Source organism: Ascidiella aspersa, chromosome 9, assembly GCF_963924565.1.
Source record: "Ascidiella aspersa chromosome 9, kaAscAspe10.2, whole genome shotgun sequence".
In the NCBI taxonomy this organism is placed as follows: domain Eukaryota; kingdom Metazoa; phylum Chordata; class Ascidiacea; order Phlebobranchia; family Ascidiidae; genus Ascidiella; species Ascidiella aspersa.
This window is the reverse complement of record NC_139455.1, coordinates 1,302,293-1,326,831: the sequence shown is the minus strand read 5'-3', so window position 1 is coordinate 1,326,831 and position 24,539 is coordinate 1,302,293. Positions and strand designations below refer to the sequence as shown.

The window sequence follows — 24,539 nt, the reverse complement described above, 5'->3', positions numbered from 1 at the left end:
CTGACGGACGAAAGCAACATGTTCTTTTCTTGGCTAATATGTCTGAAGGCCGTAGCTATATGTGAGAATTAATGGGAACACACAATAAGACCTGAAGGCAATAATACCCCTAAAAATCTATAGCCATAGTTAGTAACACCAAACGACATATTAAAGCTAATTACGCCGTATTATCCGCGGCAAAATAACAACTAAACTGTAGGTAGGAGGTATGGGACGATCAGGGGCCATTTGTTGTCGACGTTTCGGCGCCCTTGTTTGGCTCCGTTAGGTATGTCGTATTTCAGTTATTCTGAACTGTTTTATTCAGACGTTAATGTTGCTTTATTTCGCTTTAATGGCTGGTGTCCGTGAGAGTCATTCGCTTCCGCAAATAGTTTTCCTAATAATTGTGGTTATATGGGGGGCGATTACAGTTCATCGCTTGGTTTTGTGCACAAAAATGACACAAGCCACCAGATTAAAGCTACAGGGCTAATTTCGATTCATTGGTCAGTAAAATATTTTTCCTCCGAATAATTTTACAAGCAACGTTAATAACCAGGAAATTCCCCCCAAGTCCCCAGTCGACTTTTGTTTTACTTGTTTGCTGAAACTATTTTTTCTCTTTTCTCTCTTCTCTCTAAGCAAAACCGCCTTTCGGTTTTGTTGTGTGCTGTGTGATCGTAAAAGTCGACTGGGAACGTTTATGTTATACATCTATAAACAACTCGCTTATTTTTTATTTAAATTTGTACTCGCGTATTTACGTTTTTTCGGCTCGTTAATTGCCCACGATAGCTTTCTTGTGGCTGCACTAACTGTGTACATACCGAAGTGATTCTCAACTTTTTAATAGGTTTTATTCCTTTGCCAGTTTACCGCTAGCTAAATTAAGTTTTGACAACCATTGCTACAGATCAGGGGTTGGCAACCTTTTTATTATCGCGGGCCAAAACCAAACTGATATAACTAAAATTGTGTTATTAATATGTTCGAACAACTGTGCATCAGGCGTGCCTCGGATCGTTTTTGCACTGCAAAAACGCAAATATTTTTAAATACGTGTTCCGTTTTTCCGCGAAGCACTTGGCAGGTGTCCACGGCGCAACGGTAAAGAAGTTCTGATCTAGTTGAAAAGACAGCATCAAAACGCAATTAAACCGGATATAGAATGATCATTCGCGTGAAGCGCGGAAATTTTCCCACTTTTGTAGTTACAATAATAGTCAAAGATTATGTGAAATGGTGTCTAATTTGTCAAAGAGCCGGCGGGCCGGAAGAATTACATCGGGGCCGTAGGTTGCCGACCCCTGCTATAGATGATCGTTTCCAACTGATTCACCGCGACCTATACTGGTGTCCTATATGGAAGGTTACCACAGGTTTATCGGGAAAAAAATTTAACGTGTTTTTTAAATATTTTTTTGCCTTCTATTTTTCACATTACTTAAATACTAAGTAATTCAACATACCGGTATGACGTAAAAATGCGAATTCAGCTGAATATAAATTTGACTCCATTTTACTGTTGTGAATCCTAAATACATAACAGATAAACTTTTATTAGATGGCTGGTGGTTTAAATTAATTTTCGAAGTTTCGTTAAAAGTGATATTCAAACCATAAACCATGTTAAACGGTGAGCAAGTCGGGAAATATAACTGGGTTTAAAGACGGAAGCTTAAGTTTTGGTTAAGTAATAACTACTACAAAGAAAAAAATACATCTTTGAAGCGAATATCGCTCCCAATTTATTGCAGTCGGTTTAGTGTAGGTTTTTGTACAAATGTTTTACTAATTAACTTTAACTGTTTTAACCAATCTTTTTGTTTTTCAGAAACTTTTACATACAGCTATAAAAGTTACTGAACGGATTCATTTGTCTTTTAACCTGGAGAAAAAGTACTTTTTGAACATAAACATTTATTGTATTAAGAACATAAGACTATTTTTGTTTAAATTTAATGTGATTGTTCCACCTATATTTTCATTTTGTAGAACTTGACGGCAGAAGCTTTGATGATCCATATCGATGTCTTTCAATTTTTTTTTTTGGAATATAACTGGACTTCAAGAGACAACATTTGAAATAACATCACCGTAGGTATAAATCCAGGTTTATAATAGCAATAAAAAAAAATTATCGTCTTAAATAAGAGCCGCTAATTCAACTAGTTTGATCTGAAAAAATGTAGGCCTGTTGTATTTCAGATAATAGAGATAGCAAATCTCCCAAAACTCAGTTCCAAGATTTTCCCATAGCTATAGTTTAAACAAACTACAAAGCCATACAAGAATTGCACGGCGCCAAATTTCCTGGCAAGGTAAAATTTGCCGTTTAGTTCTACCTGTTTTTTTTTTAAGATTGAATTGTTTATTTAATACTGGACATATTCTAAAGCCTACTCGTAATTTTAATGCTTTGCAATCATCAGATGGTGGTTTCATTTAAGCAAGGTTGGTTTCCGTCAATCTACTGGTCGCTGTAGCTGAGCGCCCTGGCTGATTAACGCCGCAGCTTTGTACCGGATCACCACGTCGCGCTTATCCTGTTCTTCGACCAACTCTACCAAGCAGGTGAACATTCTGGAGTTGTTATTACGGGCCTATTAACTGTATCCACTGCGGAAACGTAGGTTTGCACCGGATCAACGCTCACCAGGCAATGCAACCTAAACTGTATTTTCCCCTTTTTTTACTCAACCCAAAAATATTTTCGGGTTGCGCGAAGTTATATCAGTGTTTTAGTTTTAAGAAATCTATTCAGCCCAAAGCGCCAAGCATACTATGGCATGTTGCGACATGTGATTCAAACTTAGAAATTAAACCTTCCATTCCGTTGTTTCGAGCAATATGTGAATCCTTGATACGCTTAATGCGTCACGTAACCTTTTAAATTAAAAGTTTAGCCAATATAATCCAGATAAAACGCCAGTGCTTTTTTTTTAACCAAACTTCCATCACTGATCCATGTTTTTGTCACTAGGCTTACATAAAATACTGAAACTTAAAATGTTATATTATGGCAGACTCGTTAAACAATAAAGTTCTCCATTAGAAATATTCTTTAACTAAAACAAACTTTTCAGTGCACTGTCGGACCAGCCTTGCAGAGGTCAGTTGGAACTAGAGAGGTCTGATCCCGAAAGATGGAATTACGATGTTCAAAGAATGAAAATTGGAAAGTTCATTGGTAATATTTTCATAGTGTTAGACCGAAATATATTTTTGAAAGCATGTTTATCTTTGATTTATTGGAAAAGGGTTTTTGTCCCTGAATGTTAGTCATGTTTAGAACTTGCATCGTATGGAACCAGTGGTTCTTGCGTTAAAATTTCACTAATTTAAATCAAAGCAAACGAACTTTTTTGAGTGCTGGTACAAAGGCTAAATAAAATATACTGGAATACATTTTCTTTCTTTTTTTTACGTACATATTTTATCTGTGCTCAATATATGCGTCACGTCGTCTAAATCTAAATTATAGTTTACTAAATAAAAGAAATAGCGGCGCGCAACATTAGGCTTCTGTTGCACACATTTCCGCACAACTCTTATAACGTTACAAGACGTTATTTTGCAAGTTTGTGTTTAAACGTGTGTTTTTATCCTATTTCTGACCGGTCTCGCCAAAAAACTAATTGCCCACACCTGGTTTAGCAGATCGTATAAAAACTTACGTTCAATTTTTACCCAACAACCTTAACATTACCTACTGTATGCTTTGAATTATCGGCGGTTTCATTAAGTCAACAAGCATAAAATTTAACTTGTTAATTTTTAAAGAGAGTTCATTTGCTTCGAAAAATAACGTGGAAAATAACATTTTTATTTTGATTAGGATTGTCCCGTTACCCGATACCAAGAGGTAGTATCGGAATAGTCCGACCGATACAAAGGACCCAAGAAACTTCACAAAGATAACGTTCCAGTGCAGCGAGTTAACCAAAACTTGAGGTATAAGTACAACTTTCTTAACGCTTGACAAATTTCTGGCCTAAATAACCAAATTAAAATTAGTTTGTCTATGTTGCTTGTTTACGTCCTATGGTTATCGGTAGCAATATATTTTTCAGTGAGATATTATTATATATTTTGCTTTCCCAGTAATATCCCATTAATTACGTCATTGTATCGCATAGCAACAATGTTTGTGTTAATAATAATATCGGAATAAAGCAGAAGTTTCCCAACACCTATGTATTGACAGAAGTCCAACTCAAACAGGATATTATTGGAGAATGAAGCAATCGAATTTTTTAATTTGTTAATCGTAGTTTTGTAATTCTGATATTCGCAATAAGATTATTAAACATTAAGCGATTGAATTGTGAATTGTTGCGCGACTTGCATGTGTTTAGTGTGGATTGTGTGTTTGATACTAACCTTTTTCACCTGTCACAATTGCACTATGACGTCACACTATAATTGTATTGCATTAGTCGCTTGCGTGTTTGTGACGTAACGCTGTATTAGTTATCGTTCATTTTTCGTTTCCTTGATTTCTTGTCGCGTACCTTGTTTAGGATGTCATAATAAAATATTATTTTGCAATGAGAATACTTTTTAAGGTTGTGCCATTGGGAGATCCTAGTCATAAAATATATTTAGTTGTTCAGTTTAAACGTACTGAAGATGGATAAAATACTATTTTACTTTTTTTCAGATCCTTTCTGTATCCAGCTATCCAACAAACCTATATCAACATTATTTCAACGTTGTTCTTTTTCATGGTATTCGCAATAAACTTTTACTGTAAAAAAATGACTGGACTTGGATTTCTAATAAAATTTGGTTGTTTTATCTCACTTTTGCTAGCTGTATATTGCGTTTTTATTTTTTTTTCATAAATTTTAATAGTTACTTTCTATTGACTTGGCAATATGATTGACTTGGACTTACATGTAAGTTATGTTAAAAAGTAGTCCAGTACATATTGCTTCTGCTGCCTCTATAAAGGTGAAATTTCAATGGGCGCTAATCTAAATTCTCAACTTTACAACTGAATATTACGTTTTTATTCGAGCAAACATTTATGATAAATTATGCTGCTAAATAAGTGTTTTCTTTAGGAATAATAAACAAATTCCACTGAAAATTTAGCGCTTTTCGGTTCAATTGTTGTATACGGCCTGATAAAAATACCCCTTACCATTGGTTTCGGATCTGAATTGTGCAAGATTTTTTGTTAAGTGTTGTTTACGTGGCCTGATTGCGTTTGCGAGCTGTAATTTTTTAATTTCGGTTTTGCTTCACGTAAATTTCGGTTTTCACCTAAAAGTTTGGTTTGTTTCACAACAAAGCTGTAAATTTTTTTTTTGCGAGCTGTAAATTTTTAAATAAATGTCGTTAAAAGCATTGTCTGTGTGTTCGGTTTGTTTCACGTAAAGAGCAGAAAGAAAGCAGATGCGTATATTAGATTAGATGGATTAAAACAACGGGAATATTTTTATAAAAAAATCATCTCTCACTTTGTGTTTTTTCTTTAAAAGTTTTTTTGTTGTTGTTTTTTCCATTAAACGCGGTTTAATAATGATGATGAAAAAACTTCTTTGTTTATTTTCATCTTTCATTCCACACCTTTTTCCAACTGTATTTCTGTTTCACATATTGTCCACTACTCTGTTAGATGGAGTATTTGCAGTAATTCCATTTGTTTATTCCATAGTTTTTATTGATTGTGGTTGTTTCCATAGCTTCCAGTGTTCTGAGGGAAGAGAGAAGAAGGTTATCCTGCCTGCCACGCCTAGAATCGAACCTGCACCTACCTAACCGCAATCCTAATCCCTAACCGCAACCCTAAGTCGACCGATGGAATCCAGCCCGTCAAAAACTAATTATAACAACCCTTGGTTAGTACTGTATTATAGTATATAGTAACTATCCTAACTTTAATTCATATTTGATTTTAGGGCCTTAAAGTGAAACGGGCCCGCGGCCCGCCGGTTAAGAGTCCTACTCCGAGTCCGCAGGGTCCCGGATCAAATCCCGGGCGTCGTAGCCCGCCCGCAGGTCCCGGATCCCCATCAGCAACTCACTGGGGCCCTCCGGGCCCCAAAGGCTCCCGAACCATCCACATCCCCCAACCGATGACAGCAAGGGGCACCCCGAGCAACCCACTGGGGCCCTCCGGGCCCCAAAAGCCACCCAAACCACCCAGGAAACAGCAAGGGGCCCGAAGGGCCCCCACGCCATCCCGGCCCCTCCAAGTGTAATAGGGCCCGAAGGGCCCCTCCGGGGCCCGCAGGGCCCCAATCGGCAGGGAACCCGTAAGGGTTCCCGAACATACCTTTTGCTTAAAATTTCTATTTTCTAAGACAAAGTATAAGTATCGGTGATTTTTTAAGTATAAGTATATTTAATCACACAGTAGTTCAGAGCTTTTGCTTTATTGGCACTAAATAAGAAGTACACAACGAAAAATACAAGCACCACAAAAGCAAGTAACATTGCAATACACACAATAAATAAAGAGGTTTAGAAGTAACAGCGATTAAAGTCTGTAGAATACAGCAAAAAATCCCACACCTTAAATCGGGGATGCGTAGTCTACCATACGTCGAAACAAAAAAGGCCGCAAACTTGAAATAGCACGTGGATGAAGTGCATGCCTCACTTAAACAACGATGCTTTTCAATTATATGTTGCAAACTTTTAACCCGTTACAGAAATTTGATGTTCTGTCGACTTACTCAAGTTTAGTACATGCTAATCTGCTTGCTAACACCAGTCTTATATAGTCTTGCTACAAAAAAAACTATATTCCCTGTTTTTCTCTCCCTCCAATCTCGTCTAAGTAGACTAGTTCCTGTTTAACTAAGTGAAGCTAAATAGCTAGGAATGTCCAGTATTAATCGATAAAGATGCCCGATATACAAATATTGGTGGGATTTTTAATAATGTTTAGTGATCAACGCATTATTTTATCTTTAATTGCAAATAAAAAAAATAGAGTTATTTTTACCGAAATAACTGAAAAACAATACTTTCTACTCAATATTTTTTACCTTTTTTTCAATTGACCATGGTAATGACGTCTTGTATCGCATGAGACGTCCAAGCTTTATCCATAAAATATCGGGCATAGTTATCGGAATATCACGATATACTAGACATTCCTAATCAGCAATACTTAGGGTGGCTACAGAAACAGAAAATCTTTACTTTTAGTTAATATGAATGTTCTATCAAGGTAAACATGTAAGTTGGACAATTTTGAAAAAAAAGAACTATTATTTCAAAAAACAAGATGCTTTAGTTTGAAAGGCTTAGATTGAGAGAAATACTCATATCAGCTTTGTAAGCTTCAACAACAAAATTATCTTTCTTCAAAACTGATAATATGCAAGAAAAAACGATGGATTAACACTTAAAATGTTTACATTTAAAAAATCAGCCGGCGTTTACATAATTCAATCTCTTGTTAAAAATGGCAAAAAAAACTATTACATATAAGAATTAAGACATTCATTAAGTTCATTGTAGCCACCCTGAGTTTGGTTGACAATCGGCAAATGGAAAATCTAGTCGAACAACACACACATGACAAGGTTGCTTTCTGCAACAACGAACGAAAAACAAGCAATTCATAAATAACAACAAACACTAGAGGTTAGTTAGTGGTGCGGGCAGTTCAACATGTGGCCTCCCTCATAAATGATGGTGAACTGTGCTAAGAGCAGATTTGGACGCAGAACATCATTCTTTCTGTCCTTTTAACAGAGAATGACCGTCAACTTTTCAAGGTTGTTCAATCAGGAAGCTGAAATACACAAAAAATCAAATGTTAATTACTTAACCAAGAGATTGTTTCACTGTGGATTTTGTTATAATATTTCTTAAGTAACGATTTAGAGCAGGGGGTCCAAGATTGCCAGCTAGAGCCAGACACAGCAAGCGGGTAAAAATTGGGGGGCATAAAAATTAGCAAGATGATGTTACAATGCTTTTTTTGTCATTAAGCGAGTAATTTAAAGGAACTCCTCTGTGCAGGAGTGGTAAATGTGCAAGTGGAATATTGTTCGTCAAAAAATATAATGTTTCTTATATTTAATCGACAAAACTTTTAATATAGGAGGCCATGCTTTAAAAGCTTATAACTTGCTGCTATGCATCAAGAAATCACTGTAAAAGGAATGCTGTTAAAAGTACAAGTAATTGAATCTTTAAATGAATACCAACGTTTTATTACGCTATTTTCTTACCCTTTTGAGTCATTATTGTCATGACAAATAAGCTAACATTGCTTTGTGACTCTTAGAGAGAGAATGATTTATCGTTTTACCAATAATATTGGCCAATATTTTGTCTCATCATATTAGTAATCTTGGGCAGGTATTTTTGCTGGTATTTTAAAATGAAAATAATGCCCCCACTAATGGGTCAAAATGTATTTTTTGCAGATAGACAAAAGTTATGGCTTTCAACCCCAAAAACTTGAGTTTTGTAAATTTTTTAATGAGTTCGGGCCGGCATATACATGCAACCCATCGAAAGGGTGTAACGCTGACACAGAATCCAGACTAGGGTTCTTCTCTGGGAATGTTTCAACGAGAAATTCCTGGGATTTCCCATGAATGAACAATCCCGAAGCCCAGGAAATTTTTTTTAAATCCGGTTATTCGCATCATAGCAAAACTTAAAATTTGTCGTTTTTGACTAGTTGTTGTTTTTAACAGATATAAAGAAAATATTACCAACCCTGTTAAAGTATTTACCTAAGTTGCTTTGTTTGCAGTTACCATTTAATTAAATTTATTCCACTAAAAAAAATGCACTTTTTTAAAATAAAAACAAAAAAGGGTGCTGACTTTAATACAAGAAGGTCTTGTAAGATTGCAGAAGCAAAACTACAGAACATAAATGAGCTTAATTAAATCTTTGGAGCTAATATAAAATAATTTTAAACGTCAAAATGACGAAATTTTAGGTATAATTTTTCGTCAGGAATTCTGGGATTGCCGGGAATTTCCATTTTTCAATCCCGTTTCGCGGGAGTGAAAAAATCCCGGGAAAAGAGGAACCCTAATCCAGACTGGACAAGGTTAGTCAAAACTTAGTTCAAGTAATAAGCCTAGGAGTAGTGTTACAAACAATTTAACTGGGACTTTACAACACTGGTAATCATCATATTGGTTACAGTACCTGCCACGAGTCTTCCAGATGTCATGAAGATATGGCAAGAGGAAAAATGCTGAGTTCTTCTTTGATGAACATCGTTAGGTAGGAGAGCTTGAAGATCATCCCAGAATAAAACATTTAAATAAGTGGTACTTTTCAGGAAGGTACTAATTACTGAATGGTAACAAATCTAAAGGGTTACCTTAGATAGAAAAACCTCTTAAAACTATATTTTGCAAAAAAAAACTAGAATACATATTTATTATTTCATCTTAAGTTGTTTCTTGATTGCCATCTTCCTAAAAAAATATAAAGTACTACTAACATTTTAATTGACATCACTCTATTTATGTATTCAGTTGCATTCTCAGCCATGCATTTCATGTAAAATCGCCGTAAAATGCGCCCTGACGCCAAAAATCCCTCAAACTCACAAACTTTTGTCATGCTAACACCTTTCGGTAAATTACTTTATTATCAGCTGTGCAAATTTGGAAAATTTAGTTGTTCCAGGAACGGAATATTCTAATTTTCCAATCTGGATTCACAATCCCCATTCTTTAAATTTTCATCCACTAACAATGCATCGTTTAACAATTAATATATATATATTTTTCTTACTAATTTAGGCTAGCAAAAAAAACTAATGCATATGACTGATAAACAAGGCAAATGTTGAAATAACTTACAAAAAACATTGAGTCTGTTAAATACTCCTAGGCTATAAAAATTGTTGCTAAAGAAATGAAAATTCATTTAGAAAAAATATGACTTTATTCCTGAAAAGGCAACCCTACAACTAACTTAAAAAAACTGTAAAGTACAGTACGATTTTTATATACGACTGTAGTGGACATTTTAACGATTGGCCATAAGCCAAGGAAAGAGGAATTTAAACCAACAGAATTTAAGGCGCTGGTCTAGAATCCTACCACAACGAAACACCATTTGGGTTAAGGTGCGGGTTAGCGTTTGGGTTAAGGTGGGTCAAGTATTATTATTAAACAAAGAATATAATAATACTTGACCCACCCACACCCGAACGCTAACTCGCACCCTAACTCAAATTTTGTGCGTTGATTTTAGAACTGTGGTAGGATTCTAGACCAGCGCCGAATTTAATGATAACTGATGGAGTCTGGAACTGGACAACCAACCCAACTAAAATAATGCAACAGACAGAAGCTATTTTTGCTGGACTGTAAGTACTGCACCATATATCTTAAGTTATTCCTGTAAGTTGGTTGCCGTTCTGTTGTCATTCGATAAACACAGATACGTTTAATATATTTCTGTAGCAAAGCTGTTGGAACTCGCAACCTTCAATTCAAGTATGGTTGCACTGAAGTCACTGAAGCATATCATATCGCATGAGGGCATTTAAAACGTATGAGACCAAAGAGATTATTATAATCAATTTGATGGGATCCAGCGAAGGTTACATACTTAAACAGAAACTGGTGGTCAAAAGGTGTAAAGATAAATTATTAAAATTTAGCTGGTATTTAATGAAGGATAAAAAAGCAATCAGTCATTATTTAAACCTCTATATCAGTGGTTCTCTACCTTGTTAGGATCGTAGTCCAATTATAACATTAGATTTTAAAGAGAGATTCTCAAAAAATTCAAGCAGTTTTAATTTCAAGCATAACGCCCCAGAGTTACGCAAAAAACAGTTATTTTAAAACCACCAGCTATTCTTAAGCAAACTCGTCGCAAATATTCAGCGGTAATCCTCGTTTATTTCGTTTTAATTGGGAAACTTTCAAATTGACGGATACTTGGCCCAACAAGATAGATAATAGAGGTTGATATAGTGTTTGATATAATGGCAATTATGGCCACACTAATGTCTAATATAATCTATGAGGAAATACGCACTGTAGAGTAAATGAATTCACAATGCAAAACATGCTATAGTGTGTATGGCGCCTTTGGGCTGGATAAATTTATCTACAACAAAACATACTAATAACTAAGTTTGGGCGAAGTAAGAAACATTTTGCTTAAGCCTACATAGGAAAATTCGGCGAAAAATATAGTTTTTGGGGGGCATAGCTAGTTGCATCAACTTCTATAGTAGGCCTACATTGATTAGTTGTATGTCAAATAAGATTTATGCTAGGCCTTTTTCGTATTAATTGCTTCGTGTAAAGACCCTTTATTCCGAATCTTAACTTCAATTATTCCGAATCTTAACTCTTTAGCGGCGTTATTATGTTCCACTTTTGCTTTCGTGTTTATTATGACGAAAAAACAGACGCGACTGGTTACGTTTTTCTAGAACAGAAAACTAAATAAATTGACCTAATAAAAATATCAAACCCATACAGAACAACAGAAGTAGGTATCTTTTTTGAATGTTCAAAATGCTACCTACTTCTGTATGGACTTTGATATTTTTATTACGTCTTACTACAACCTCCAACCATTATGCTCCTAAGTAAATTGACTTCGGTGTAAGATTTTAGTGCAAATTAGTAAAATTCCTATAGCTGGATGCGTCGCTAGTCAAACAACTTTTTTCAAAGCGTTTAAATAACACTTCCAGTCCAAGTTCAAGTCATATTTAGAGCAAGTAAACTTCATGTCACGTCATTGTTATAATAATAATATGTTAAACTATTGGAATTGTTAAACTTGGGGGATTATGAGCAATAACTAAACTAAAAAAGAAAAACGTAACATAAGTAAATTGTTTTATGTGCAAAATTAAACAAAAAAATGCCTAAAAAAAATACTTTAGATTAATCCAAGTCATTTATCCAAAATACTTAAGTCAAGTCATTTGAAAAGAGTGACTTAAGTGCAATCAAGTCATTTGTCTAACAGACTTAAGTCAAGTCACACAATGTGTAAAGAGTGGTTCAGCTGATTGATGTAAACCTCGCGCACTAAAATATAAAAAATCATCAATCGATAAAAAGTATATTTTTTTATATATTTTCAAAGTGCTACGTGGCAATACTGGTAAAAAATACGAAACAATACTAATCAAAAAACAGCACAGCTAAATTTGAATGTACCACTGAATAACCAAATTAAAGATACGTCTAGGGCACTCGAATACGTATACCTTTTTTCAATCACAAACGGCTGAACAGAGCTGGCTTGTTTAATTGTTTATAATTTTTATTTAAACAAAATACATAGCCTCCAAACATATAAAAATAGAAAAACAAAAATATAGATAAATGTAAATAATTATTCTAAAATAATAAACTACTCTAAATGACATGGAAGAATATGTTATCATTAACTGTGAAAAATTCCATAATAGAACCAGCATGCATAACTTGCACAATTTAAGTTCTGCCAGACTTATCTGATTTCGTAAAAGGGCATTTAGATTAAAGTTTAAATCTAAAAATGCCTACTGCATATTGTTAACACAAGCAACGGCTAAATTAATCCAAAAAAACAAAGGCAAATACGCATATTTAAGTAAGAAGCAACAACAACATTTACTTTGTGCAACACCAATCAAATACATCAGTGGTTTTCAAACTTTTATAGCCACAAGACAATTTTTGCGGCACACAAAAGCCACGAATTTAATTTAAATAAGCCATGCCTTCGGATTTTTCCCTTGGTTTTAAAATTCGGAATAAATCTTGCTTAAATCTCAATACATCTAACCATATAAAACCACTACAGTAAGGAATTTATTGAGACACACAGTTTAAGAATCACTGAAATACACGCCCGCCGCTTACTTATACGGCGCGTAAAGCAGCTACAATGAACATTAAAACACTACAGCACATTGTTTAGTTAGCAGCTAGACAATTATGTTAACTTCGTATAGCGCAGTATGTTGCTAATCGGGGTGTAGCTGCGCCCTGGGGTGCCTTTCTAATGCTCAAGGGTGTCGAGAGATATTTGGGAATTTAAAGTTTGCTCTTATTGTTAAGCCATTTGATTAGAGTACAATATATCAAAATGTATTTTTCTAAATTGTTGAGTTGATTTGTGGGGTTCCAATTTTGTTTATAGTGACATTCCAGCAAACTAATTCTATTGGGGTGTCGTAAGCCATGAAATGTTGAGGATCACTGGTGTAGCGCAATAAACGTTCCACATATTTGTTTTGCCTATACTGAGCAACTGCAAATATAAAACAGGTTGTTGTCTTCTTTAGGAGTCGCCTAACTTTGCTCACAAAAGGGCCGGATAGCTCTAAGGATTGACGATCACTTAACTGCGATTGCAACAAAGATATGGAGCCTTCACACGTATCCGAGGTTGGTGACCTTTAGTGAACTCCCGGTCAGCTGATGTCCTGCAACGTTTGAACTTTTTTAACCTTAGGCATGGACACAACAAGAGCAATGAAAGTTCAGGCGGTTATTTGTTTTGGAACTTCAAAATTTATTGGTTTGTCTGTCTGTCTTAAAAGACCAAAAATATTATGGGCACTTTAATTTCATGTTTGGTGACAGTTCGTTTTTTGCAGTTTTAACATCTGAACCTTTTTATCGCAGAGGATTGAAAAATAGGCTAGAAAACTGTTTATTTAGTGAACTTTATGTTTAAGTAAGTAAAATACTAATTAAGCAAACTGATAAATCAAATACCGAACCGAAAAATTACAATCTTCACGGTTAATCAAGTTACACGTGAAAAATGTAAGAATTGAACGATCTTAGATAAAAAAACACAATTAAAACGACTTTACGGATCTTTACTTGAATTACGTCACATTTTGGATACTTTACCTTCAGCTTGGTCCAATGCTTGGTCGAGTTTTGGTCCAGAAATGTTCGGGGATTGTAGGATCACTTCTGGCACACTTGGCACTCCGTTAATCGATTCTGTTAAGCAAGCAAGTAACTGAGAAAAGTGATTTAAATGGGCAAGCTTTTCTATTGAACAGAACCTTAGGCCAACAAAGGTCCTAGTATATCGCTACAAATATCTCGCTTCGATAATACTGGCCCATAAAGTTTTCGATTAAATATATTGTTATTAGCCGACCTGGGAAAGATCCTATGATATCGATATTATTGTTTTTAAATTTGACAATACCGGCCTGTATAGCTATATACGCGATAATACCGGCCTGTATAGCTATATATACGATAATATGGGCGTGTATAGCTATATATACGAGAATATGGGCCGATATACTTTCTAAACCGAAAATATTCATCAATATATCGGTATTTTGCTTGTTTAAGCATAGTAATGACGTCATTTGGTTTCGCGTAGGGTCGCCGATCTCATAATATCGGACACCCACCGTCATCGGAAGAATCGGCCGCCAGTATTTCATCAGCTTTTTGTTTTGCGAGTCTAGCGAGTTGTTTCTCTCCACAATCCTTAGCTTCGAAGTAAATGTCCAGGAAGAGGTCTGACGAGCGGATGTCCTTGGCGAGCAGAAACGCCATCTCGAAGCGACGGTAGCGCACCAAGTGGTGGAAGAATCGACGGGCGTAGCTGTCGGTAGAGTTAGTTGGTCGCTTATCGTTTTTTGGGTGTTTTCTATCTAAGTTAAGTGCTGTTTTTATTTAAGTAGGTTTAGCATTACGAAGTTTAATATAGAAGGCTAACTATTATACATATACAGCACAAAAAAGTACATGACTAAAATTTATCGTTTATAAAAGCTTAGAGTTAATTCGTTTAATATCGAGGAGTTTTATTTAGACAACCTTACTATAGGTGGTTTTAATATATTGTAGCACAGAAAAGTCCAAGTCTGATATTTATACTTAATACAACAAAATCATAATACTAAGCAAATAAGATAAACTAAGTTGCTTAAACTACAAGCGATTATAATGCAAAATAAAGCCGAATTTTTACAGAAGTGTATATGGAGGCGTGGTGGTCAGATGTTGGCAAAAATTTTAAAAAATTGGTACCTACTCCTATATTGGCTTTATTACTTATTCTAAAACGTCCAGCCATTCTGCTCTAAATAAGACTTATTTTACAACATTTTGATCAATTTATGTCCACCTATTAGGTGAGGTACTAATAACACGCAACGTCCATACGGGAAAAATATATACAAAAGCCGGCATACAAAAATGAAACATTAAGAAATGGTGGTGTATAAAATCTAATTCTGTGCTGGTATTTCACCAGGTGTACAATGACGCAAGTGAGTACAACTTACCAGCTTATAGTGTGTCGATACTTCAGAACGATTCCCTCGGAAATTGCTCGCGGAGAAGAATAGAAGGAAGAAAAAGTGGCTTCAAGTTGCTCTGCGGAATAAGTGATAAACGTAAAAGCGGCACAACTAAAAAATATGGCGTTTAAGCAAAGACTTACTTAAAAAAACTAGACAGTACAATTGTTTACTGCACCACTGAGCTTGTCTAATGTCTAGCATAGAAAAGACCTGGAATGTGAGATCATATCTTACGACGAAGTAATTAAAAGCAAAGGACTTACTTATAAAAATGGTCTAATTTATTGCTTTACCACTGAGCCAGAGCACAAAACAATAACCTGGTCGAGGTTGTGAGTATTACGACAGGCAAGTAATAATTTATCATTACAACTTCAAAAGAGAAATATAACATTACATACATGCGAGTCAAATAAAAACCTATCTTCAGTTCTGTTTGTTGGTTGAAAATAGAGATAAAAAAAATGTTGGTAAGTAAAATACAAATATTTTTGTTTGTATAGCTTCATAACTAAGAATATAAAACGTATTCTAAAATAGAACAGAACTCAAACTGTCTTATAAGACCCTCAGAGTTATGGTTTCACAAATAAGTAAATTAAAAAGTACAACGATAAAAAACGAACTTTCTCTGTCGTGATTTAACGGCAAGGTTAGGAGGTGGTCGGCGATGGTCATCAGACCGTGAAAAGCATCTGCTCCGCTGTAGTTCCAGTTGAGTGAGCACAGCAAACCCACAGCTTCATTGACCTGAAATCACAATTTTGTTGGAATAATTGGTAACCCCTAAAGCTAGTTCATTACCCCCAAGGGGTATATGGGCCCCAGTTTAAAAACCCCTGAGCTAAACTGACCTTGTCATTAAAGAGATGTCTGCAGATAACTTCTTCATGGTTTAGTTTTCCGATCAGTCGTAACAGTGATAAAGGTCCTCCACTGAAAAGCAAGGCTAGCGAGTTGTGTTGGTCGGATACAAGCTGAGATAATCCGTTCTCCGACAAAAGATATTTGGAAAGCTGCGATAAAAAGGGGCTGTTTGTATCATGGATGCAAGGTTGACACACAGTTTTATGAAATCAATTAAAAAACATAAATGCTTTAGTCGCTTTAATTTTGCTGGTTTTAGACTCGCGACTCGAATAAGATCCCATGCAACTACCTAGTAATGAGTCCGACATGCGCGGTACAAAAATTTGAAACTGATAAGGCCGCAAACTGTAAAAAAGGTCGAATAGCATATGGTGGAACATTTTTCAACCAAGTATTGTGGTTAATGAATTATATGAACTCCTATGAGTGGATTGCTGTATAACCATATTAATTTGGTTATGCAAAATGTCGGAATACAGACTGTAAAGTCGGAGTCAGACTCCACACTCGTCAAAATCAAACATTTGGTGGAGTCTTTTGGTTAGTTTTTTAGGCCGGAGCCGGACTTTGGGGTTCGGTTATTTCTAACTTACTACACATCGATGGCAGCAGACAAAGTAAATTATAAAATATTGGTCCAACCAATAAGACGACAAATAAAGGCGGGCGTTTATAATTGATAAAGTAAGACTTGAACAATCTTTATAAGTTCAAGGCACACATTACCTCCAATCTCATAAACTCTTTCTCGTCCAAATTAAAGAAGGTGATTTGATTGAGGACCCCATCGTACATTGTGAGTTCACCCCTGCTTCCACCCACCAAAATGACCCCACCCAGGAAAGCGATCGTCGTGGGGACCAGGTCGGGGCATGTTACCGTGGCAACCGGGGCCTGGGTGACCAGGTCCAGAAGAATCACTGAACCGTTACTGCACCCGACAACCAAGCGGTCTTCATCACTAGGAAATTGATGTTGTTAGTTTGTTATTGAACGTGCAACAAAATAAGTTTAGATGGTTTTGTATTAAAAATGTGGAACTTCAGTACTAATGTTTTAAATTTGATGCAAATTAATTAATTATTTTAATTCCATAAAAAGAGTTTGTTGCAACTGAATGACATATAAATATAGCAATTCTTATAATTTTTTAACAAAGTGCCACATGACATATTATGGAAAAGGAATAATATTAAATATAATGAAAAAAATACACATAAAATCCTACATTTCTTAAAAAAAGAATCACTAACTCCTATCATAGAATTTTATTTTTTATAGTCACACTACACTAATTCTACAACCTCATTCCATAAACTTAATATTTATATAATATATATATGTATACTATAATAATAAATATATTATTATACATTTACCTGTTCCTATTTGAACACAGCACAGCATGCTTGATTGGGAAAGACACAACATGGAGTCGTTGTACTTTGTTTCGCGAGCACTCGTACACGACAGAGTCAAGGTGGCGTTCGTTTCTTACATTGTACGACTTTTCAAGAGTGATGATCTAATAACATATACACAACGTGCAAAACACATTTAGTGAAATGTTCTGGCAACAACAAGTTTGTTTTAAAGCAACAAACAGCAAACAATATTTACATAACATGAAAAATTAGTCTAAATCTTGGATTAGTAAAAGATAATATTTTTTTACTACATTTAGGATTTACATTTTTTCTATTTTTTTTTTTATTATTTTCTATGTTGTTAGGGGTGTTTTCACTCAGGAAAATCAGCAAATTGTAGCTAAAGCACCAAAGAGCCATAATACGCAAAATGTGAGTCCCTTTTTTATCATAATGCGTTTAACTTAAAAAAAATACTTTTTTAACATGCTTTGAAGAGCCAAAATATTCTGATTGATAGGTTTTCTTGTTTTTAATAAAACACACTGATTTAAGGAAACTAATTATTTAATAACCATGGCTCTTAACCTGATTTGTGTTGGTCCGACTGAATTCAAGTGAAACTATTTCATGTTCGGATTGGATTGAACTGAGAACTTCAAGCCTAAAAAACAAAAAATTTTTAAAAAAATGAGACAAAAGTGTTAAGAGGAAGATATAGTTTATTGACTTGTGCAATAAAATACATAAGACAGCTAAAGCTAAATTATGCCTGCTGAAAAACAGAATTAAATATGTGGTAAGTGTTTGAAACTTGTATACAGATATGATGGATACATGTACTAGTATGTATAATCAGGGTTTTTCTAAGGTTTGGTTTGGGTGACCGCTAAGTAGTTTTAAGAGACCACAAGTGTTTCATTTAAATACCAAAAAGTTGCAAGCCTGAAATTTGGGAAACCGCTGGAGAAATTTGGGGGACCGGACCTTAAAAAAAAAAACACTGTGTATAAGTGTGATCTAGTCCCAACTGAAGTTGTTTTTCGAACAACGACAATAGAGTCATATTGCACCAAGAGACTTCAATACACCTAATAAATCAGTCTAACAATTTGCAAGCAAAGTCAGTCTAAAAACCAGCGTTTGGTAAAGTTAAATAAACTCACAACATTCGTTCATTCCTACCAGTATGAAGTACGATCTAGGTCAGAACTAGAAAAGTCTGATACTTTTTATTTAGATACCGATAAAATTTCTAAACAAAAAGTATTGTGATTCAATTCGATACGAAATGAACTTTCATTTGACATCAGATACCGGCTGCTTTCTGATATTATCTGGCATCCCTAATCAGAACAAATGTTGTAAATTTATCTTATTATATATATATAAGTGACTAGGGATGTCCCAATAATATTGGATTGGAGCCAATACTTCGATGGTAGTACAGGGTATCCGCTGATACCAGGGTGGTATCAATGCTTATTTGACAACAAATTAATATCAAAATTGGGCCACAAATCATTATATATAACTGACCCATTACCCTTAGCAACTAGGTTTCCCAGCTCCAAGCATTTTTTTTGTCAACAACCCGAATAAAATCACATCTGCATATTTAAATTTGACTAGTTTTGTTTTCTTCACTATAGCAATGATGTCATTTGGTATAGAATTAGATTGAATCTAATCAGCGGTACTTTGCCCAAAATATCTGGTTTCAATATCAAAATAAAATACATTCGATAAAAGTAATAAAGCTATTATATTCAGAAAATCAACATTTAGTTTTTACAAACATTTGGCAATACCTCATGCCATCATCAGTGTAAACATTCAGTTACTTGATTTTTACACTGATGGTGGCATAAAAATGTTGATTTTTTTGCATCCCTATAATATTATAACTATTGACAGAAAGTAAATAACCATTAGAAAGAAAAGTTAAAAGAAGTGAAACCTTCCAAACGAACATCCGAGCAACACAAGATTAATCCTTTCATTATCCGGAGCACTCTGCAGCCACGAGCCTTGCTTCCACCAACAAATCATCATGTCTTCGCCCGAATTTACCACTAGGTGTCGTTTAAGTCTCTTCTGTGGACCTGGAAAGAAATATAACATCAAATGTTCAAACAATTTTTTTAGGTAAACATTGTATTTTTATTGCTTTTTAACTTGTTTGTTTACATTATCTGACCAGTTTTTTTTTATGTTCATTTAAGCATAGTTAATTCATACTTAAAATATGGTATTATTGATATTCAGACTGATTAATTTTTTTTTTTTTTTTATTGATTTAACGACAATCAGGTGGCAGTCTTACAACTGAAGAAAACCTTTTGTCGCGACACCAATTAACGAGTAACAAACAATTTTAAGGAACAACACGTAATAACTTAATACTGGACACTGGAAAGAATTTGCATCAAAATCTCGGAGAAGCTAACAAAAAGTCATGTACAGCGTTAAATAAAAGGAGAGATTCAGAGCAAATTAAATCAGGATTTTCGAACAGAATGTAATTCAACAAAGTAGCATTAGACAAAGAATACAACGCAGTCGGTGACATTACAGAATTATCGACAAACAGAGAACAAACTGCGCTCATTAAAACGGACCCGGCGGTTAATAGTGGACACTCAAAAAACAAATGTATTGGAGTTTCAGAAGCTCCGCAAAAACAAGTACGAAACGTATATGTTATATTCAGTGGACTGTGGCCTAATCTCAACATACAAAGAACAGCAGTAATTTTAGGATTCTTTCCGTAAAGGTGGTGTGTATTGGTCGATTTATAGAAAAAATGACGTTTCATATTTTTTTTAAATATTGAAACTGAAGATACGTTTGATTAATTATTAAAATAGGTATAAAAATAAAATCATTTCTTGATTTTCAATTTAACAGAAATATATGTTTCGCCATATGAATAGCCATCAGTTTCTGTACAAAAGGCAAACATGTATAAGATGCCAAAAAAGTAGTTTATGTACTTGGAACATTATGGTTGGAGGTTGTAGTTAGACGAAGTAAGTATATCAAAGCCCATACAGAAGTAGGTAGCATATTCAGCATTACGAGAACTCTTTATTCATTTTCAACATCATGAATAAAGAGTTATTCAAAACATTCAAAATGATACCTACTTCTGTACATGGTACTATTTATTTTGTTGTTTTACATTTTTATTGTGTACGGAACATTCCTTACATTCAAAATAATTTTAGCTTATTGTATTGTATTTATGTAAAAAGCATTAATAATTGTGTAAAACTGTTAAAAATTTATTTAGTTTATATTAACACATTTTAGATCCAATCCGAACATTTTAGGACCAAAATTTTATGAATTTTTTACTAGTAACATATATACCTGGAATATCAACTTGTGAAGGTTTAATCTCAGACTTAAGGGTGTAAAATGCAAGTTTAGTTTGATCCTCGAAAGCAAAACATGCAAAGTTACTTGTCCAAATTGCTAAAAACAAAACATATATATAATTGGTATATAATTAACACAAACTATTCAGGAGTTGCTTGTATTAATTGCTAAACAAATAATACATATATTAACTAATATAAACTTTTTAGGAGTTACTTGTTAATAGACATAAGCCCATGAATAATCATAAAGCAAGTACATATTTGAAATATACAGATCTTCAATACACTGATGCTGCCAGGCATTGTATCAACTATAAGTTAAATGGAACAATGTTTTGATAACCAGTATATATATATGTAATCTTAATAAGGACAATAAACTGGCTACTTGGCAGAAAATATATAAACAAAAACGAAAAAACATTGTGTGCCCTGATGAAGATTTCCTGTACACATAGTTTATAGAAACATCACATAAAGGTTATCAAACCATTTTAATAATTAGTGCATGATCTTATAAGAAAAATCTTGGTGTTACCTGAAGAAGCATCGGTAACTTTTCCAACCATACTCTTTTCAAGTGTGATTTTCTGAGTGTCGCCATTCTCTGTTAATTCAATATCAGCAAGAAGCCCAGAGCTGAAAGCCAGCTGAAACACAAATAATTCTATTCTTTGACTTTATAACTAAAAAAAGCAACTTTACGAACATAGCCCAATAAGCACAAAATGTGCACCACATATTTATAAATACACCTCGTAATTAATGTTGAAATGATTTTCATTAATTTATTTTTACGTCTTGTTAAAAACAGGTATTTTTTATATTGTATACCACTAAAAGGAACAAATTATTATAGTTTTGAAATAATAAATGTGACAAACTATAGATATAAACCTGAAAATACTTTAATTCACTTATAAAGCAATTATTTAACATTATCCAACTGCTTACCTTACAAATCCCAAATTAAATTATTAAAATATTTAGTTCAAAACAAAAAAATTGTATTAAAATCAATCTAGGTCCAAATAAAGCCCATATAGGTGGCATTTGGATGTTCAAATCTTTATTCATTTTCAACAGATGTTTAAACAGAAGTTAAAAAGTCATCAATAGATATTCAAAACGTTTAAAATGCTACTTAATTTTATATGGGCTTTAATGTTCTTACTATGTCTAACTAAAACCTCCAGCATTATGTTCTAAAATGTGAAAATTAATCTTATTCTCAAACAAACCTTAATGGCATTATTCTGCTCTTGCCACTTTAAGAAAATCACTTCATTTGATTTTAAGGTCTCCTCTACAATTTTGATGTTTTCCCTCAGTTTAAGAGCTTTCTTGTTTCTTGGCGTCCAGACTTCGTTACGACTTGTAACAAACAACTTTTTCGCGTCGTAATATTCCCCCGGGCCAGCCTCTTTGTCATGATACTGGTTTGCAGTGATCTCTTTATCTGTAACAAAGTTATAATTTTAAAATAGCAAGACAAAAAGTTAGTAGTTAATTATACCCACAAACCTGGGTATAACATACTCCATAAACATGTTGGTAGATAGATAAAATTTTATTAGAAATCTTGAGTAATAAAAACTACATTCCATAATTTGTTAATTGCCAAAGATTTTTTTTTGGCTAATCCTATGCCAAAATTGTGCAATTCACATCTTAGAAAGAGCTTTTTTTCATTGTACAATTGTGAGGAGCAAGCAAAAAACTAACTCGTGGAATTATTTACAAGTAAAAAGTATTTGAAATAAATCATTAGTGTTACCCTGAAAGTCCAGAACACAGAATCTATCCAAACACTAACTTGCATTTTCATTAAAATCAAATGCATACTCACTAATAGAGGGATGTGTAAGCGAGCCAGGCAAATAGCAAAGGCACTACATAAAGCGAGTAACAATAGGACAGGTATTCTTTAGTCGTAAGACTGTTACCTGATTGTCATTGAATCAATAATAATAAGATAAATAGGGCAGCTTGTTTATTTGCTGACTGATTAAACTCTGTGTAAAGATTCAAAATATATATCCAAAAAGAATGGGGCAGCTTGTTTATATGCGTTTTGGAAACCTTATAACGTCTCAGTTTCTTATTGAAAAGCCTGTAATAGCCTAATTCATCTAGTCAACTGTAGAACTGCCAAGGCACAATCACTTTTTTTGTGGATCACATCAATTTGTTTAAATCAAGAAGTATGCATTTTATTCATTTTTTCTAACCAAATATTTTAAATATTTAAATCGATTAAGGAATAAATCACGTAAATAATGCACAACTCATGAAATTCAAGTTGATAGTACGACTGCCTGAACTCCAAAGCAAAGTAACCCAGCCCAAATCCATGTGAAGTTACAAATGGGTACATGCAATCCTGTTTTGTTTTTATGCTTACAGCAAAAGTCATATCTTGTAGCTTTAACAAATAAAACCTCTATAGGTTTGAGTAAAAATATTTGATATTAGTTTGCAGCATTCATATATCTTTTAGTGTGTGTATAAAGAAGAAAGCAGTTAGTCTTAGTATCTGGCAGTAAACAAACTGGCGCTCGTTTAGAATCCTACCACAACGCACATTTTTTGGTTTAGGGTGGGTCAGGTATTATTATTAAATAAGGAATAAAATAATACTTAATCCACCCACACCCAAATAATGTGCTTTGATTTCATAATTGTGGTAGGATTCTAGACGAGCGCCAAAAAACTTTTCGAATAATTTCTTCATAAGTACGATTTTTTTTTATTTTGACGTCTTATTCATCAAAGTAACTGCACATAATTATCAACATATCTTACCTGAAATTTTAGTTTGATTTAAACACCAAAATTTGATGCTAAACCCAAATCCCGCCATTGAAAAATTGTCAATTTAAATCTCTGAACCGTTGCTAGTGACTCCGCGCTGACAAAATGTCGTAAATTTTACGAGTAGCTCAGTCATACGTGTAAAAAACTGACATAAAAAGACTCATTTCTATCTTGTGTTTAGCACAGCTATCGTATTCAGAATACCGTCAAAGATTTAAAATACAGATTAAACAAATAATAACGTAAATTGAAAATTGTAAACAAGCAAATGACGACCTTGTAAGTTAAAAATAAACAAATTTACAAGGCCAGAAGTGAAATATTATTGTAAATCATTTCTATAATATTCCTTCGTAAACAGTTAAAAAGAAACACAATCTACAGATAAAATGTTTAGTCAATGATGCTTTACAATTTAGTAGCATAGTATCATGGATATAATGCAGACTTTCATTTTTATCGGTACATGTATTTAATCCATTCTCGATACAAAGGTTTGAAAATGCCCGTTGGCACACTCCATTTTTTGTATACTTCAACTTTTTCGACAATTATACATTATAACCTAATTCATTTAGGGTATAATTAACCCCATTAAATTGAACTTTATCGAACTTTAACTATGTGAGCAATAAAAGAATAATCTCGCTTTTTCAAAATTATATTTGTCGCACTTTTTTACTGTGTAGCAACAAATGTGTTAATTTTTAAGTCTATTTATCGTCAAAATTCAGCAAACCTCATCTGGTGAATGCATTTATTTTATTGTGAGTGTTATATTTTCCCGCCTATTGTTTTTACCAACTGAGTAGGCTACTGGGAAGGTTATCGAAACGTAACAATAAAGTTGCCTAC

At 34.0% G+C, this 24,539-nt stretch overlaps 1 protein-coding gene across 1 annotated transcript; it reads right to left on the bottom strand.

Moving 5' to 3' along the window:
• Window positions 1-12,075: 12,075 nt before the first annotated feature.
• On the bottom strand, window positions 12,076-23,910 carry LOC146131804 (WD repeat-containing and planar cell polarity effector protein fritz homolog). The gene is made up of 14 exons (XM_083396957.1): window positions 23,673-23,910; window positions 22,109-22,326; window positions 21,406-21,517; window positions 20,857-20,961; window positions 19,442-19,586; window positions 18,070-18,145; window positions 17,494-17,639; window positions 16,841-17,075; window positions 16,099-16,260; window positions 15,871-15,994; window positions 15,227-15,317; window positions 14,345-14,541; window positions 13,821-13,916; window positions 12,076-13,384 (listed from the first exon to the last, which is right to left on the bottom strand). The coding sequence occupies exons 1-14, from the start codon at window positions 23,728-23,730 to the stop codon at window positions 13,332-13,334; spliced, it is 1,818 nt and encodes a 605-aa protein (XP_083253083.1). The 5' UTR covers window positions 23,731-23,910; the 3' UTR covers window positions 12,076-13,331.
• Between the last annotated feature and the right edge of the window lie 629 nt (window positions 23,911-24,539).